The 20125-nt window shown below is 45.0% G+C and overlaps 1 protein-coding gene and 1 non-coding gene across 2 annotated transcripts; one reads left to right on the forward strand and one right to left on the reverse strand.

Annotated features, from left to right (window-relative positions):
- Window positions 1–2025: 2025 nt before the first annotated feature.
- LOC120942995 (interferon-induced very large GTPase 1-like) lies at window positions 2026–18446 on the reverse strand. Its single transcript, XM_040356007.1, has 3 exons — window positions 18193–18446; window positions 9762–10072; window positions 2026–7207 (listed from the first exon to the last, which is right to left on the reverse strand). Exons 1-3 carry the CDS (start codon window positions 18408–18410, stop codon window positions 2478–2480), a joined length of 5259 nt encoding a protein of 1752 aa, XP_040211941.1. The 5' UTR covers window positions 18411–18446; the 3' UTR covers window positions 2026–2477.
- LOC120944564 lies at window positions 17863–17969 on the forward strand. Its single transcript, XR_005750426.1, has one exon. It is a non-coding gene; the product is annotated as a U6 spliceosomal RNA (small nuclear RNA).
- Window positions 18447–20125: the final 1679 nt, after the last annotated feature.

The following is a 20125-nucleotide window of genomic DNA, read 5'->3' on the forward strand; positions in this document are numbered from 1 at the left end:
AGAAAAAACACAGGGTGGGGTGGAGAGCACAGGGAGGGCACGAGAGCATGGGGGCGGAGAGCACAGGGGGGAGGCCGAGATCACTGGGGCGCTGGAGAGCACTGGGGGAGCACTGGGGGGAGGCGGAGGGCACAGGGGGGCAGCATAGAGTATGGGCTTCATACTATTGCAGGGCGGAAGCAACAACAAAATTTCACTTCCGCCCATAGCTCTTAAAGGGACTTTTTTTTAATTTGTTTATTTTTTTCATACTTTTTTTTGGGGGGGGGGGGCGCATTAACTTGTCAGAAGGCAAAACCACTTCTTCTATCAGTGTCTCCAGCACAGTTCCAGCGTAAGTCGGTCGCGAATACGGATGGACGTAATTTACGTTCACGCCGAAACCAATGACGTCCTAGCAACGTCATTGGGAGCAATGCACGCCGGGAAAACTCGCGGACGAGTGCAGCTCTCCCCTATGGGGGTTCGGATGGAGACGGTCTGTAGAGTCCGTTTTCATCCGATCCTCCAGACGGATGGAAAATAGGGTTTCCATCGTCACACTTTAGCGGATCGCAGCGGGTCGGATGCCAGCAGGCATGTTACCGCTGACATCTGTGGCTCCATAGACCTGCACGGAGAGTCCGTTCAGGTTCGCCTTAAAAATTGACAGGCAGACCTGAATGGTCCGCCCCTGTGAAAGGGGCCTTAGACATGAAAATTAATTCATCAGTTCCTTTAGGGTAAAAGGGTTGAGAAAGGCTGCTCTAGGTCATAGTTATCAGTTGGGGCGGTTACCATTTTTGTTAAGTTGCATAATTTAATTTATTGGCTTGATCTATTAATGTTGGCAGATATGTACGTCCTTTTGATCTCTTCTACTTATTTCATGCTTTTCTTTGTTTACTTCTTTTCACGTTTAACTTCATGGAAAATCAGTTTGCAAATGTGTTTAGCAAGTTTTATTGGTTAACAATGTACAATAATCAAATGTGTATCTATTTCCAGTCATAACTGATTCCTTTTTTTAGAATTTATTTTGTAAATGGTATTATTTTGAATGAATGAAAGTATAAATCTTTTTAAGTAATACAACTTGGATATGGAAATTAATAACTATTAGATTAGCTTGCCTTAACATTTTATTAATAATCAGTCACATAAATCAGTCACATAAAAATAAAAATGTTCAATTGAAAAGTAATTAAGAAACGGCAAAATACCCTTTCTTGCTAAGCAAACTTCACTCCTAGCACACAATTTGTATTCTAATCACTTGTATAATTTCATTTTTATAGCAATGAAGACAGTAGGGGTTGATTTATCTAGGAATATAGGATGTTCATTTTGCTTTAGGGAGGTGCAAATTGCAAGGGATTTTTTTCCCAGAGGTTTACCAGTCTTCTGTAAGTTTCACAGTTACTAATTGTAACGGAATGACCCGTGACACCCAAAGACTTTTGAAGGATGGGCGGTACTCCTGTGCCAGCGTCACTAATGACTCTTGGGTCTAGAGTCATCCTGTGCCCATTTTGGGCATAGGGTGACTGAGAAATGATAAATATAAATTACATGAGATGGGACATTACTGATAATTCATGTATTGCAGGAGATCTGGACATATTACAGGTGATTTCATGCTGACCCACAACAGGTCAATAGACTCCTGAAAGACATTCCATTGTCCATTGTGTGATGCTAATACTGTGTTGTGTCTATTGTACTGATTAAGTCTGAAAGGTCAGATGTCTCCTTTCAGGGGTAGGAAATTAGCATGTCAATTATGTTTAGTAAAGGAATGTGTTTTGTGTAACAGGTGAGGGGAACTTGTCGGAGACGGAACGTCTGGGGGATAATTAACTCCTCTGAATGTCATTATCTAAAAGAATGTGTATGAAGCCCCATTGTGTGATGTTTTGGGGGTGGAGAATTTCATTGTCCCTGTAACATGCCTGTAACTGCATAAAAAGCTGAGAGTGTACCATTAAAAGTCATTCATACATTTTGAAACCAGAGAACAGAGCGTATGTCTCATTTATTCTGGGGAAATCAATATGGATCGTGTCTGCTGGCTTGTCGGACTGTCGGATAAGCTGTCGTGGGGTGATGGAATGGGAATATCTGCCATGAGCGGCAGAGAACTTACGGTACATTTCAATGGTGCAGGGTAATCAGAAAAGGGTGGGGTCGGTGCTAAATCTACACTAGAATATGACATAGTAAGGGGTCCGTTAGAGGTGGACTTTTTTAGAATTATAATTTTAGGTCTCAGAATTTAAGACAGAGATCTTTCTGGTTCTCCACCAGTGGTATAGGATGCTCATAAGAAGATCTAAGCTCGTTCATCAGAGCATCTAATTATTAGGAGGTACAAGTCAGTAGATGTAGGCAGCTTTACAAAAGGAAGATTATTCCAAGTTGAAGAATCAGTTTTGATACATGTAGTAGGTGGACAGGTTCTTACTGCTTTATCAATGGTTGTTGATAACCTAAGGATGTTAGTCCATGTTGAACACTTGCATTACGTTGTTAAGAGCTTGAACTTCAGTGATTTTCTCCCAGTCTTCTGGAAGTTTGGCTGGTTTTGCTTTGTATTCTTCTGCAAACTGTTGATTAAACAGGACAAATATACATTTCCAGTAGTCTGAGCACTCAATGCTGGGGTCAGGCTGAATGGTCCAGTCTGGATAATATGTGCGGTACTCTTTGTATGGGTGCCAATTTCCCTCTGTATCTGCATTCTTAAAGTTGTTTGTAGATACAACAAGTGTGGTACAGATGTCTGTTGTCAAAGTATCATCACCATGCCATCTATACTGTCCCAATCCTGTTGATCTGTGGATAGATGCAAAGTGATGTGTATGTTCTCCACCTCCTGCTTCACAGGGGACTTTACAGAATGGACACTGTTTGCCACAACCAATCACCTTCCTGAACAATTCATCCTGAGGCTTCAGTGTCACTTTGGAAAGTACAGACTCAATATCCAATGATCCCAGCTCTGTTAGAATTTGCTTCTCTGTCAATGTGAGGAAATGTTGAACGTCAGATGAAAATTGCTCAACTGCAGTTTTGTTATGGAAAGTGATCACTTTCATCTCATTCTGTGGAATTACCAGTTCCTTTTGTAACTTGTCACAAACTTCTTCTAAAAATGATGATATAGTAGGCATTTCTCTGTATGCTTTCTCCTTAAGTACAGTATCTATCTTCATCATTATGGAGGAAACAAGATCTTTGCATAATTTATTTAACGTGGCTGAGCTCTTGTACTTTCTGGCGATGTAACTTCGTATCCACGATTCTGAAAACTTTTCATATGAACGGATGTATTCGACATATTTCTGGAAAGACATTTCTTCCAATAGCTTTTCGAGCATCTTACACTGGAAAAAGCTTCTGCTACTGAAAATGATATTTTCAGAGCTGTGTAAAATGTCATCCACAATTTTTTCCCCAAGATGTTTGAAGACATAGATAGTAATTGCCGGTTTGATACATCGTTCACAGAATTGTCTAGCTCTGTTCTGGCTTTCGCCTTTCTCTTGAAAAATACTGAGAAATACTGACAAGTATTGAGGTCTCAGGCTTTCCAGACATTGGGTTGGGTCATTATTTTTGATAAATGCGTCATGCAGTTGCTGAAACCTTTGAGCTGCATTTCCAAGAGTGATCAGTTTGATGTCTAGCTCCAGTTCTCTTGAAACATGAAGATTGGTAGCACTTTCAAGTTGTTTATTGATCTTGTACAGCAATTCTTGGCTGTAAGTCTTATCGTAATCTTCGGGAGTATCAGCTTTTTCTTCAACATACTTTTTGCACATATCTATTAGAGAGACAGCAAAATTCTCTACGCTTTCAAAAGTTTGACTTTCAATGCCCAATTTGTTCTTGACCCGATCCCACCAAGAGTGATCGATATACTTTTCATCCATTTTAAAAGTTTGCTGACCATAATCTTGTAGACTGATAATGCCCTTTAATCTTTCATGTACGGCAGGTCCCCTATTGCTCAGGTCATGTCTCAGTTGCTGTAAAATCAGATGATCGATATTGAGTCTTTCTAATTTCTTTATGTTTAGATCTTTCAATGTCTTCTTCCACATTGACTCAAATTCCTGTTCTACTTTTGTAGAACTTAGCTTAGATTTTTTCTTTTTGCCAGTTTCTAAAAGAAAACTAATTTTATTTTCTATTAACATTTGATATTGACTCTGGATGTTCTGGATCTCACATTTCCCTTTCTGGATAGAAACTGCCTTGTTACATTTGTTCAGAGCATTTCTTTGAAGTTCTCGCCTTAGGAACTGTACACTCATTCTGAATTCTTCTCGATAACGTTCTATAAGATGAACATTTCCAGACTTACTGTCAAAATACTGGTCTAGTAAATCCAGCATTTTGTTTTCTTCCTCAAAAACCAGCTGGTGAAGTTCTGTCATGTACTCTTCACTGACATGCATCTCCAGACTCTCAGCCGACTGATTTTTTATATTATTTTCTGTGCTGGTGACAAAGCTGTAGACTTTTTTGCCAAATTCCCATTCCCAAAGGGAAAACTGCATAGACAGATTATTATAAGCTTCCGCTACCAGACTGTTCTTAAAACTGAAGATGAATTTTTCATGTTTTACTCCTTTCCACAAGCTATCTATCCATGTAATAAGTCCATTTATGTTGCAAAATGCATTTTGAGTTTTCATGAACTCAAATAAATACTTCTTCAGCTTGAACACATTTTCACTGTAACCAGAGTTTACTGGAGCCATTGGAGGGACCCCTTGCCACAAACCAGGAATGTACCAGCTGTGTTTCTCCAAATCGTAGTCTATCACATCACTAAAAGATGTGATTCCATCTTGCTTCTCCATTTTTGCAGCCACTTTTGTCATTTCATCCAGTTGTTCCAGAAGTTTCTTCCTATCTCTCATGTTCTTTTCGTGAGCAGACACGTCACTCACATTTTGGTGTACAAACTGGCAGTTGGGTCTCTTTCCTACTTCTTTCATCCGAAGAAAAGCGTGGACCACAATCTGTAAAATATCTTTCATTTCAGTTGAGTTTTCCATGGCCATATTGACAATAGTGATATCACTCAACCCAACCACTAGTGTGGCCAGTTCATTGTCATGTTCATAACTGTCCTCAAGGGAGGCCAACTCTGGAGCTTTTAGCCCCTCAGTGTCAATCACTATAATGAATTTACAGCCTAGTTGTACTTCAAAATCCTTTTTCACCTTTAGTAAAGTCATAAAAGCCCCTCTAGTACATCGTCCACTGGCCACTGGGAACTGCAGACCAAACATGGTGTTCAGAAGGGTGGATTTTCCTGTACTCTGCACTCCGAGGACTGTTATCACTCTAATTTGACTTTTCATTTCTGTCTTGTTGCTTAATTCAGTCAAGATATCGGTTATCCACTTCATGGGGATGTTTGAGGCATCTCCATCTATGAGCTCCAATGGAAACCCATCCAAAAGAAGGTCAGCAGCAATTTTCGGAAGTTCTGTAAACTGTGCTCTCTCTGCTGGAATAACTTCTTCTTTAACCATAGAACACTCAGCCTCATAAAACTGTCCCAACTCACGGATGAAATGTTCAATTCCTAAAGAGCTGTCGGATATTTTTTGGTCAACCTCTTTGAGTTCCCCAGAACTGTTTGACTTGCTTTTGCATTTCTCTTTGTACTCCACTTGTAAGGCAGTAAGATTCTTCCTAGCGATGGTATCCAGTTCTAATTTCATCCATTTCAAAAAATATTGTTTCTGCACTTGAGACAAATGAGTGATCGCAGTCACAAAGAGCATTATCGGATTGGGTAAATCATGCTCATGTTGTTTTTTGTGCAGTGCAATGCGTTTCTGTTCCAGTTCATTTTTATATTGTTGGGCATCTTTGTTACCTTGGTTTATCATTCTGCAAAGTTCCTTCTCTACTTTGGACAGCTGTTTCCACAGATCTCCCTGTAGTTTTAGCGTTTCTTTTTTATACCCTTCCACGTCTCCTATTGTGGAGGTAATAACACATGCACATGCTCTTGCTTTTTGACAGTCAGGAAAGTTCTCATCCACGTCTATCTTGAGCCCACTTGTCTGCGTTTTCATACTCTCTAATGATGGTTGTTGTCTCTCTTTGTGTATTAGGTTTTTAAGGATGCTTTGTATCTTTTTCACAAATGCAGCATCATTTAGATTGTTCCGTTTGATTATCAATTGTGTTTTACTAACATGTAATGTTTCCATTAATTGCTTCAAACAATTCTTAGTTTCTTGGTTTATTTCTTTGCCAGGACCTGGGGTAACAATGAAATAAAACTCAGTGTCGGCGTCATTACAGGTAGACAAAAGTCTGACTTGGTTTTCACAAATGTCCTCAACAAATATGAAGACAGCCGAGGACACTCGAGTCAGAAACGTGAACTGGTTCCAGCTGGACTCCAGGTCTCCACGTAGGTTGGTCACTGAGATGGGTTCTTGAAAAACATCAGAATTCTCACAAGGAAAATACCATGAAACCTCCACCAGCCCATCAGATATTTTTCTCTTAATGTTGCCCCCTTCCATATCATGGTAGATGAAGAAGTTATGTTGTTGTTGGGCTGGGTTAAGGATCTGGTTCAGGGTTTTAGATTTGGATAATTTATTTTCCCCTAATCTGACAAAAGAGACAGTTGGCATTGTGATATTCACCACATTTTCCTCTCTGAACCCCTTACTGTCCAATAATGAATGAGGTCTCCACTTCTTTACAATGCCCCTCATTGCCCACAGCAAGAAGGTGCAGGGTGACCCGTCACCGACTGGGGGGAGCAGCAGAGGGACGGCAAACTGACACATGGACATTTTAGTTGCAATCTCTTGCTGTAGAAAACTGTCTGAGCAATGCAAGAGAACACAAAGGGCGTCCAATGGGTGGATAGTACTTGAGGTATCATGCGCAACTTTAAGTACATCAAACATATCATCATTATCATCATCATCATCATCATCATCATCATCATTATCTTCTTGACTAGTTGGATCTTTTTTCAGCTGAGTGCTTCTTGAGGACCTGTTCAAAGCCATGAGGTTTCTCAAGAAGTGCCACGGAATTTCGTTAATATTGTGAAGCTCAACGTCTTTCAGATCTTCCGATCCAATGCTCAGGACATCAGATAAGGCCACTTTAGAAGTCAAGTAATTTTTCATATTCAGCTGTTCTACAAGTTCTTGAAATTCGCTTTTCTTTTCTACGAATAAAAACAATTTCAATAAAAGTTTCACGAAATACTGTACTCTAAAATCAGTCTTATTATAAATATTGTCACCGAACCTAAGACAAGATATATATATATATATATGAAATAGAGATGAGGTATATACTGTGTTTTCCCGAAAATAAGACCAGGTCTTATATTAATTTTGTGTGCAAAAAACACACAAGGGTTTATTTTAGGGGATGTCTTATTTATTTATGGTATGTACAATAATCTACATATATAGTCATAACACTATGACGATCTTAAAGTGGTTGTAACCCTAAAATATATATATATACACACTGTATATATTCGAATATAAGCTGAGTTTTTCAGCACATCTTTTGGTGCTGAAAAAGCCCCCTTCGGCTTATACTCGAGTCTCCCTGCCTCACTGTGCCCTGCACTGCAGCTTTATGATCTCCCGGCGCTGTGACATGTAGTCTAGTCAGCGGCCATCCAGTGTAACAAAGCCCCGCCTTCTCCTCATTCTCATCCGTGATAGGCTGAACACTGACTCGCTGCTGGGAAACTGAGTCAGTGTTCCGTCACGGACAAGGATGAGGAGAAGGCGGGGCTTTGTTACACTGCATGGCTGCTGACTAGACTACAAGTCACAGCGCCGGGAGATCAGGTACATCAGGCAGGGAGATGGGCACAGTGAGGCAGGGAGATGGGCACAGTGAGGCCGAGAGATTGGCACAGTGAGGCATGCAGATGGGCACAGTGAGGCTGAGGCATGCAAATGGGCACAGTGAAGCTGAAAATGGACACAGTGAGGCTGCAGATGGGCACAGTGAGGCTGCAAATGGGCACAGTGAAACTGTAAATGGACACAGTGAGGCTGCAGATGTCCACAGTGATTCTCAGTGAGGCTGCAAATGGGCATTGTTGACCCTCTTTTCCACTTACAGTAGCTGCTGCATTTCTCACCCTAGGCTTATACTCGAGTCAATACGTTTTTCCCATTTTTTTTGTGGTAAAATTAGGTGCTTCGGCTTATATTCGGATCGGCTTATACTCAAGTATATACGGTATATATTTTCCTCAATAAAGTTACAAAAGGAGACACTGCACATTATATAATCTTTTTATAAATGGTTTACATGTTTTTACAAAGAATTTAACTAGGGCTTATTTTTTGGGTAGGGCTTATTTTCAAGGTAACAGAGTATTAGGCCTCATCTATAAAAATGGCAGGTTGTTTGGAGTGGAGGAACTTGACTGGCCTGCACAGACTCCTAACCTCAACCCAATAGAACATACGGATGAGCCCGATGTTCACGGCAAATTCAAAAGCTGCGGAACAACCTTTAAAATTCCATGGGAGAAATCAAAAGTGCAAATTTTAAACGCTTATATGCATGGTATTGTCATAAAAATGTTTGGGGACCTTGGTCCTGCCCCAGGGGACATGTATCGATGCAAAAAAAGTTTTAAAAATGTCCGTTTTTTTCGGGAGCAGTGATTTTAATAAAGTAAAACAATAAAAGTGAAATATTCCTTTAAATTTCGTACCTGGGGGGTGTCTATAGTATGCCTGTAAAGTGCCGCATTTTCCCCATGTTTAGAACAGTCCCACAGCAAAATGTTTCGAAAGGAAAAAAAGTAATTTACAACTGATCGCGGCTGTAATGAATTGTTGGGTCCCAGCAATACAGATCAAAAAACTGAATGGGTCCCCCCCCCCCCAGTCCATTACCAGGCCCTTTGGGTCTGGTTTGAATATTAAGGGGAACCCCGAACCAAAATTTAAAAAAAAATTGCGTGAGGGTCCCCCCAAATTCCATACCAGGCCCAGACCTGAAGGGCCTGGTATGGAATTAGTTCTGAAACACATCTAGTCTTTGGGTGACAACGCTAATCCTCCATAGATACAGTGTGGTGAATGAGCAGGATTGCATTAGGGCAGTTGTATGTTACTCGCAGAATCACCAGGTGAAAAAAGAGCAGCCATTACATCTATGACGTATATAATAATGCAATATAATAATGATTTTTTTTGGGGGGGGGTTAAAAACTCCTTAAGAAATGACTTAGGCCGGGTACACACGGACAAACATGTATGGTGAAAGCGGTCCGTCGGACCGTTTTCACCATACATGTCTGCCAGAGGGCTTCTGTACGATGGTTGTACACACCATCGTACAGAAGTCCGCGCGTAAACAATACGCGGGGCGTGTCCGCGGTGTCGCCGCGTCGATGACGCGGTGTCGCCGCGACAATGACGCGGCGACGTGCGCGGCCCGCCTTTAAAATGCTTCCACGCATGCGTCGAAGTCATTCGACGCATGCGAGGGACGGCGGGCGCCTGGACATGTACGGTAGGTCTGTACTGACGACCGTACATGTCCGAGCGGGCTGAATTCCAGCGGGCTGTTTTAAAACAAGTCCAGGAATATTTGTCTGCTGGGAAAAGGCCCGGCGGGCAAATGTTTGCTGGAATTCGGCCCGCTCGCGCCCACACACGACCAAACATGTCTGCTGAAACTGGCCTGCGGGCCAGTTTCAGCAGACATGTTTGCTCGTGAGTATGGGGCCTAACCCTCTTGATGGTAGAGAGGCAAACTGGACAATGCAGGGAACCTGGTAACCATAAGCTGCAGATGATCCAGAAATATTTTTGAGGATGGTTCTCCCTTCTGAAGTATGATATCTATCATCTTCCCACTTTTGACAGGAACATTCTCATTAAAGAGATCCAAGACTTCGTCCAAGGATAGAAGATCGAGTGACTCGAGCGCCTCGTACAAACCATATACATTCTTCTCAAATATAATTATTAATTTATCCTTCAGATTCCTTATCGTCTGCGAGGCTTCCTCAGCAGAAGACATGTTGTTCTGTTTTCGAAGTCTGCAGGTAAAGAAGAACAAATAAAACTTTTTTTTTTTTTTTCCATTTTTTCAATTTACCCCAAACCATAATAGTTCTCATTTAATATTCAGATAGTGTCTTGAGCAACTGTGTGTGGGAACTGACATTAAATTAAAGTGGATGTAAACCCTCCATACACCCAGTGAAGTGAACAGCCTCAGATGATACACAGAAATGAAACAAATCTCCCTACATAAGTTTTACATGTATATCTGCTGTCTTTATCTTTATATTTTCTTTAGAAAGTGAACATCCTGTTAAAAAGCTTTCTTCCTCATTCAGCAGCACAGAGGGGTGAGTGTGAAGCCTGGGCCTACACTGCGTGTGAGCTGATTGGAGGAAATGGACACACCTCCCTCCACATAGGCAGAGCAATGAAGGAACTGTTGTCTGAATAGACCAGCTCTCTGATAATCAGTGGCATCACTAGGGGGGGGCAGAGGGGGCCATGGCCCCCCCAACATTATACTGTGCCCCCAATTAAAAAAAACTGACACTGGGACCAGTCTGGAATGCACGGGGACAGGGATGGACTGAGTCGCCATAGCGCTGGCTCTGGCTCCTCCTCCACCTGACTCCATTCCTTGCCACTGGTTGCTAGAGCCGCCTGGCGTCTAACAACCAGTGACGTCAGAGCTGGCATTAGTAGTTTTCTCTCCCCTCCCTCCTCTCCTGCATGCGATGGGTGAGGAGACACAGGCGATCAGCTCTTTCTCCCCTTCCCGCCTCTCTCGTACGGGATGAGAGAGGAGTCGCATTCGATCTGCTCCTTCTCTCTCCCCAGAGCCCCCCCTCCCCCGCCGCCACTGCTGCTCTCATTCTAATGTTCAGCTAACATCTCTATTTCTAAGACCTCTGGAGTGCATTCTATTCTTTAAATATATATGTGTGTGTATATAAATTGTGTTTATAGTTTTGTCCCTGTCCCCCCATGTGCCCCCCCTAAATATGAAAGCTGGAGATGCCACACTGTTGCTAATCTCCCTCTAAGCTCCCTCCTCAACCAGAGAGAAACAAGAGCTTTGGAGAGAGATAAGAAAACACTACAGATATATGTGCTTAGGTCAAATTTCATGAATCGGGTTTACATCCACTTTAAATTACATGTCTGGACAGCATAAAAAAACATGTTTGCTACTAGGGATGTCCCGATACCGATATTAGTATTGGTATCGGTAACGATACTGAGCATTTCCCGAGTACTTGTACTCGGGGGAAATGCTCCGATGTTCACCCGATACCTGGGCAGTTAGGTATCGGGTGGTGGGGGGAGTTACATGTCTTCTCCGTGCTGTCTTCTCCCCCGTGCTGTCTTCTCCCCCGTGCTGTCTTCTCCCCGTGCTGTCTTCTCCCCCCGTGCTGTCTTCTCCCCCCGTGCTGTCTTCTCCCCCCGTGCTGTCTTCTCCCCCCGTGCTGTCTTCTCCCCCTCCGGTGCTGCTCTCCCCCCATGCTGTCTTGTCCCCCCATGCTGTCTTCTCCCCCTGTGCTGTCTTCTCCCCCCGTGCTGTCTTCTCCCCCCGCGCTGTCTTCTCCCCCCTTGCTGTCTTGTCCCCCTCCGTGCCGCTCTCCCCCATGCTGTCTTGTCCCCCCGTGCTGTCTTGTCCCCCTCTGGTGCAGCTCTCCCCCCATGCTGTCTTCTCCCCCCGTGCTGTCTTCTCCCCCCGTGCTGTCTTGTCCCCCCGTGCTGTCTTGTCCCCCTCCGGTGCTGCTCTCCCCCCATGCTGTCTTGTCCCCCCATGCTGTCTTCTCCCCCCGTGCTGTCTTCTCCCCCCGCGCTGTCTTCTCCCCCCTTGCTGTCTTGTCCCCCTCCGTGCCGCTCTCCCCCATGCTGTCTTGTCCCCCCATGCTGTCTTCTCCCCCCGTGCTGTCTTCTCCCCCCGTGCTGTCTTATCCCCCTGTGCTGTCTTGTCCCCCCATGCTGTCTTGTCCCCTCCGTGCCGCTCTCCCCCGTGCTGTCTTGTCCCCCCATGCTGTCTTGTCCCCCTCCGGTGCTGCTCTCCCCTCATGCTGTCTTGTCCCCCCATGCTGTCTTCTCCCCCCGTGCTGTTTTTTCCCCCCGTGCTGTCTTGTCCCCCTCTGTGCCGCTCTCCCCCGTGCTGTCTTGTCCCGCCGTTCTGTCTTGTCCCCCTCTGCTGTCTTGTCCCTCCGTGCTGTCTTGTCCCCTCCGTGCCGCTCTCCCCCGTGCTGTCTTGTCCCCCCATGCTGTCTTGTCCCCTCCGTGCCGCTCTCCCCCGTGCTGTCTTGTCCCCCGTGCTGTCTTGTCCCCCCGTGCTGTCTTGTCCCCCTGTGCTGTCTTGTCCCCCTCCGTGCTGCTCTCCCCCCCTGCTGTCTTGTCCCGCCGTGCTGTCTTCTCCCCCCTCTGTGCCGCTCTCCCCCCTCAATTTGTCAGGATGGCTCCTACCTTTTCCGAATGGACATAATCACTGACTCTGTCCATTCACATAACTGAGCATCGTAACCTGTGTTTACGATGCTTCAGTTTATGAATGGAGAGGAGCTTCTCTCCATTCATTTCAGCTGAGACTGCAGAGAAAGGGACTGGGGAATCTGTGTCCTTAGTCCCTTTCTCTGTCTTAAAGGGGAGATGTCAGAGGTCTGCTAAGACCCCTGATATCTCACCAAAGCCCCCCAACAGGGCTAATTAAACATAAAGAAAAGTGGTATCGGGACAACCCTACTTGCTACAATAATATCTAAACTAGTATTGTCATGTAAAGGGAACCCTAATGAGTTATTCCCAAGCCTTTCCCAAGTTGAACCTTTTTTTCTTGATTATCACCTGGTGACCCAGCCAGTAATACTCCCCGGGTGACAACGCTCACTCTCTGTACTATATCTGTGGGAGATCAGCATTGTCACCGTAAGAAAAGACTACAGGACACCTCGCCCTCGCCTTTTCTCCATTATATGGAGGAGGGGCGTTTTGTTATTCATAAATGTCAGCTGAGAAAGGTGAGTCTCACCTGCCATTGTTCGATCGATGCACAAAGACAGTGGAATTCCAGGAGGGGCAACAGGTTTGTTTTTCTTGCAGATCATGTAGAGTTCAAATGCATATTATAACACGGCTCATCACAGTACAGACAGACAGAAGTCATTTATAAAATGTCCTTCAGTGTCTAAACAGTGCAGTATTTCCACTTTTATAATGAGTCTTCCTCTCTAAAGTCCCCCGTGCTCAGGAATCATAAAGTCCCTTAGGGCTCAAGTGCCACAATGTGGTGGGTGACCAGCAGTGGCGGCTGGTGCTCAAAATTTTTGGGGGGGCGCAAACGAAGAAGAAAAAAAAATATAAGCCTCACTGTGCCCATCAAATGCAGCCACTGTTCCATCAATTCGCACCACTGTGCCATGCCATCAAACGCAGCCACTGTGTCATGCCATCAAACGTAGCCACTGTGCCATGCCATCAAACACAGTCACTGTGCCATCAATTGTCACCACTGTACCATGCCATCAATTGTCACCACTGTACCATGCCATCAAACACAGCCACTGTACCATGCCATCAAACACAGCCACTGTACCATGCCATCAAATGCAGCCACTGTACCATGCCATCAAATGCAGCCACTGTACCATGCCATCAAATGCAGCCACTGTACCATGCCATCAATTCTGGTCACTGTGCCATCAATTGTCACCACTGTGCCATGCCATCAAATGCAGCCACTGTACCATGCCATCAAATGCAGCCACTGTACCATGCCATCAAATGCAGCCACTGTACCATGCCATCAATTGTGGTCACTGTGCCATCAATTGTCACCACTGTGCCATGCCATCAATTGTGGCCACTGTGCCATCAATTGTCACCACTGTGCCATGCCATCAAATGCAGCCACTGTGCCATGCCATCAAATGCAGCCACTGTGCCATGCCATCAAATGCAGCCACTGTGCCATGCCATCAAATGCAGCCACTGTACCATGCCATCAAATGCAGCCACTGTACCATGCCATCAAATGCAGCCACTGTGCCATGCCATCAATTGTGGTCACTGTGCCATCAATTGTCACCACTGTGCCATGCCATCAAATGCAGCCACTGTACCATGCCATCAAATGCAGCCACTGTGCCAATTGTCCCCACTGTGTCACTGTCCAGTCATACATCCACCTCGGAGCTTTATATTATAACCTGCTGGGACTTGTAGTTCTCCATCGTCTCCTGGGGCTCAGGTGCATGCAATCCACCATCTTTGTCCAGTTTTTCTCACTGCTGGGACTTGTAGTCCCATAGATGGTGGATTGCATGCACCTGAGCCCCAGGAGAAGATGGGGAACTACAAGTCCCAGCAGGTTTATAATATAAGACTCCCATCCACCTAGGAGCCTTATATTATAACCTGCTGGGACTTGTAGCTCCCCATCTTCTCCTGGGGCTCAGGCTGCTGACGGCTGGCATTTCACCCAGATTATGCATTGCATTGAACATTAAAAATCATTTATTATGCCCAACTCCATGAAAATGTTAAAAAAAAATCCACCCTTGCAATGAGCCTACATCTGCACTGGGTTAATTGCTCATCATGTCTAGTGAACATTCGGCCGAAATCGCGGCACCCCCACCCCCCCCCCCCCCTGAGGGGGGATGGGGGTGCCGCGATTTCGGCCAAATGTGCACTAAAAAAAAAAATTCCAAATGTTCCAAAAAAAATTTTATAGTGAATATTCGGCCGAAATCGCGGCACCCCCATCCCCCCCCCCCCGGGGGGGGAGGGGGTGCCGCGATTTCGGCCGAATATTCACTAAAAAAAAATTGGAACACAGGTAATCTTTGCAGAAGGGGGGTGGACAGCTGCAGCTGCTGCCGCCGAACTTTGCAGAGAAAACAGTCCATTACAGAGGGGCAGAGGCAGGCGGCATAGCTCAGCTTACCTGTACTCGCACTGAGCGCCCCGAGTCCCGACGTCACTTCCTGTTCTTCCAGGGACGTCAGGACGGAACGAGCACAAATAGTGGATGCACCCGCCCAGCCATAACAATGCAGTCCATCGCGCCGGAAGCAAGTGGCGCGATGGACCGCGCCACAAAGGCATTTTTGGGCTGCCAATGTAGCGCCACGTCTGCAATCCCGTGATTGCACAGACGTGGCGCTACCCATACCGCGCTTTTCCCGGCGCCCGACGCCCGGACTCAGTGCACATAAGAACCTTTTTTGGAATTTTTTTTCCTTAAAGGGACATGTTTAAATAAAAAAAAATTTATTTTATTTTTTTTTTTAGATTTTTTTTTTTACTGACTGGGGGAGGGGGGGCGGCGCCCGGGCGCCCCCTATGGGCGGGCCGCCACTGGTGACCAGTACCCTTCCTTATCAGACAAGATAGACCCTCTGCCAGTGGCGGCTGGTGCTCAAAATTTGGGGGGGGCGCAAACAAACTGAAAAAAAAACATCAATTGCAGCCACTGTGCCCATCAAGAGCAGCCACTGTGCTGCATGATTTTTGGCCTCGGGGGCCATGCTGGCCCGAGGCTGCATTTCTGCCAGGTAGGCCCAGTTGTCCTGACTGCACTAAGGTAAAGGAAGCTATTTAATGAATTTTTGTTTTTACCTTTACAACCCCTTTAATTAACAAAGCCTGCGCTAATTATCAGGTCAGACACCCTCTCAGGCCTCGTACACACGACCGAGGAACTCGTCGGAAAAGACACATCGTTTTCCTCGACAAGTTCCTTGTTAGGTTTGTCGAGAAACTTGACAAGCTTTCTTTGCGTACACACTGTCAAGACCAAATCTCCTCGTTCTCAAACTCGGTGACGTACAACACATAAGACGGCAGGGGAAGTTCGATTTCACTGGCACAACCCTTGGGGCTGCTTTTGCTAATCTCATGTTACTGCGTGTTAAGTAAAAGCTTGGTAAGAGACGATTTGCACTTTTCAGACTGTTACGGCGTGACGAATGTGCTATCTCCACTACAAACGCTCCCGTCTCATACTTTATTCTAAGCATGCGCGGGTTTCTAAGCATACACACGAACGTGTTTCTCGTCGAAAACCAGCCCGACACTGCACTACAGTTCATTAAACATGGTTTCCTATGGAACACGGTCGGTAGTGCAAATCTGCAAAAAGCACTAAAACTAAACTAAAAAATATTGGGCCAGATTCACAGAGGAAATACGCCGGAGTATCTACTGATACTCCGGCGTATTTTCAAATTTGCCGCGTCGTATCTTTATTTGTAATTCACAAAAAAGATACGCCGGCTTTTGGCTAAGATCCGACAGGCGTACGCCTTCGGATCGTAGGTGTAATTTTCCGGCGGCCGCTGGGTGGAGTTTGCGTCGTTTTCCAGCGTCGGGTATGCAAATTAGCTGATTACGGCGATCCACGAAGATACGCTCGTTCGTCGCAATCTCTTACGTCGTCGCTAGTCGGTTTTTCCCGTCGCAAACATAGGCCTGCTTTTTCATGGCTTATATTTAGAACAGCCATGTTAAAGTATGGCCGTCGTTCCCGCGTCAAATTTTTTTTTCTGCGTAAGACGTGCGGGAATACAAAACGACGTAACGCACGTCGCCGTTCAAAAAATACGTCGGGGCGCCGTAATTTCGCGCAAAGCACGTCGGGAAATTTTCACACGGAGCATGCGCAGAACGTTCGGCGCGGGAACGCGCCTAATTTAAATGGTACACGCCCCATTTGAATTAGGCGGGCTTGCGCCGGACGGCTTTACGTTACACCGCCGTAAGTTTACATGCAAGTGCTTGGTGAATCAGGCACTTGCGCTGAAAACTTGCGGCGGTGTAACGTAAAGGGCATACGTTACGCCGCCGCATATACCTGTGAATCAGGCCCACTGTGTTTTTTTTTTTTAACTTGTCACTCTTCTTTTGTTTATAGCGCAAGTAATAAACACCGCAGAGGTGATCAAATACCACCAAAAGAAAGCTCTATTTGTGGGGAAAAACTGATAAATATGTAATTTGGGTACAGTGTTGCATGACCGCGCAATTGTCATTCAAAGTGTGACAGCGCTGAAAGCTGAAAAATGGCCTGGGCAAGAAGGGGGTTTAAAGCGGAGGTACATGTACAGTCCGCATTTTTTTTTTTACACTGCACATACCGTATAATCTTTATTTGCAATCTGGCTTCCGGGTACTTCTCCCCGCGGGAGTAGGCGTTTCCTAGCTAAGGAGGAATGTCCTCTGGGAGGTCGCCAAGATGATTGACGTCCTTTCAAAAAAAAGTTCACCCCGGCGGATAAGGCCCCGCCCCCCGTATTGCGTAGGCGCGTCACGAGTCACGGCGTTTCCGAAAGAAGCCGAACATGCAGAACTGCGAGTCGGCTCTATACGGCGCCTGTGCATCGACTAGGAGCCGTGTAGAGCTGACTGCACAGGCGCCATATAGAGCTTCTTCATGTTTGGCTTCTTTTGGAAACACCGTGACTCGTGACGCGTCTACGCAATACGGGGGGCGGGGCCTTATCCGCCGGGGTGAACTTTTTCTGAAAGGATGTCAATGATCTGGGCGACCTCCCAGAGGACATTCCTCCTCCGCTTGGAAACGCCTACTCCCGCAGGGAGAAGTACCCGGAAGCCAGATTGCAAATAAAGATTATACGGTATGTACAGCGTAAAAAAAAAAAATAAAAAAAAAAGATGCGGACTGTACATGTTAGAAGTATAAAAAAGTTGGTCTGATATAGATGTTATTTGGGTGAACCTCCGCTTTAAGTGCCCGGTATTGAGGTGGTTAACAAGTTTGTTCTTTTTAAACCAAAAAAATAAAAAATAATCAGGTATTAAAATTGCACTTACAGCGCTCGCTTCGGCGGCACATATACTAAAATCGGAACGATACAGAGAAGATAAGCATGGGCCCTGCGCAAGGATGATACGCAAATTCGTGAAGCTTTCTATTTTTTACTTTTTTTTCTTCTGATGTCCGTTTTTATTTGTAATAAAACATGCTAAACCGTAAAAAAATAAAAAAAAATAAAAAAAAATTGCACTTAGATAAACACCCCCCCCCCCCCCGGTGTTTTGCTCTCTTCTTCACACAAAGAATATCGAGTTATTTGACAATATTGGAAATCAATGCTGCCAATCACCCTCCACATGATATTATAATCGCTTGCTTTCTACGTACCTTGTAGTTGTAGTCCCGGTTGGAAGATAAGAGTAGAGAAAGGTAAAAATCTCAACACTGATGAGCTTCACAGTTTCCAAGTCTTTATAGTCTGACTCTGAAATCCTAGGCGGGTCGGTGCAAAATAAAAGAAGAGAAACGAAACTGAAAACGTCAGCATTTGCACTGATGGCATCCATCCAAGCAGCAATACAACCAGCTCCGCTGGTCACATTCATTCTTCTCAGGATAATAGCGGTGACTGTAGATATTTGTACAGTATTTTGAAGTTTTTTTTAACCATTTCTTAACCTCCGGCACCTATACACTCTGTATGGACCAGATCCATTTTTACATTTTAGTTATGAACCCATCGACTCAGCAATGCCAAAGTATTGCACATACCAGAATATAATATCATTTTTTGGGGCACAAACAAGGTTACAGTATCTATTTGCATTGTCTATACGCAGTGCCTTGAAAAAGTATTCGTACCCCTTGAAATGTTCCACATTGTCGGGGTTATTTACGAAAGGCAAATCCACTTTGCACTACAAGTGCAAACTACAAGTACAAAGTGCACTTAAAATTGCACTGAAAGTGCACTTGGAAGTGCAGTCACTGTAAATCTGAGGGGTAGATCTGAAATGAGGGGAAGCTCTGCTGATTTTATTATCCAATCATGTGCAAGTTAAAATGCTGTTTTTTATTTTCCTTGCATGTCCCCCTCAAATGTACAGTGACTGAACTATGCAATCTGATTGTACAATCTCATTTAGATGTATCATCAACTATATAGTGCAAGGGGCCTGCCTGATTGGATACAAATTAAATGTGTATCATAACCCTTATGCAGCGTACACACGGCCGTTATTCATGTCTTGGAAAGAAGCAACGTTTTTCCCGACGTGATTCCTCTCAAGCCTGCCTTGTATACACACGATCGTGAAAAAAATGCTCGAGCAAAGCGCGGTGACGTACAACACGTACGACGACACTATAAAGGGGAAGTTCTATTCGAATGGCGCCACTTTGGGGTGCTTATGCTAATTTTCCGGTCTCATAACTTGCTTCTGAGCATGTGCGTTTTTTTTTCCCCCTTTGTTAAAGCGTACACAAGACCGTTTTTCACGATGTGAAAAACAAGAAAAAATAGAGCAGGTTCTATGGGCCAGATCCACAAAAGGGATACAACGGCGTTTCTCCTGATACTCCGTCGTATCTCTGTTTCTATCTATGCGGCTGATTCATAGAATCAGTTACGCATAGATATCCCTAAGATCCGGCAGGTGTAATAGTTTTACACTGTCGGATCTTAGGATGCATTACCGCGGCCGCCGCTGGGGGGAGTTTGCGTCGTAAACCAGCGTCGGCTATGCAAATTAGGAGTTACGGCCGATCCACGACGGCTTTTCGCGTTCGCTACGTCGCCGCTAGTCTAGTTTCCCGTCGCAAATTTACACTTTATTTTTTGTGCCCTAACTTTAGTCAGCAGGTGTATTGCTGTCTAAAGTATGGCCGTCGTTCCCGCGTCGAAATGTAAAAATCAACGTCGTTTGCATAAGCCGTCCGGGAATACGTAATTACGCTACGCGCGTCGCCGTTCGAAAAAATGACGTCACGGCGCGCAAAGCACGGCGGGAGTTCGGAAACGGAGCATGCGCAGTACGTCCGGCGCGGGAGCGCGCATAATTTAAATGGGACTCGCCCCATTTGAATTGGCCCGCCTTGCGCCGGCCGGATTTAGTATACACCGCCGCAAATTTCCAGGTAAGTGCTTTGTGGATCGGGCACTAACTTGGAAAAATTGCGGCGGTGTAACTTAAATCCGAAAAGTTAAGTTGCGCCCGGGCTTCGTGGATCTGGCCCTAAATTTTTAACGGGCATTTTTCTCGTCGAGAAAAATGCTCTTGAGCCTACACACGACCGTTTTTCACGACCAATTTAAAAAATT

This window comes from Rana temporaria, chromosome 6 (genome assembly GCF_905171775.1).
Source record: "Rana temporaria chromosome 6, aRanTem1.1, whole genome shotgun sequence".
In the NCBI taxonomy this organism is placed as follows: domain Eukaryota; kingdom Metazoa; phylum Chordata; class Amphibia; order Anura; family Ranidae; genus Rana; species Rana temporaria.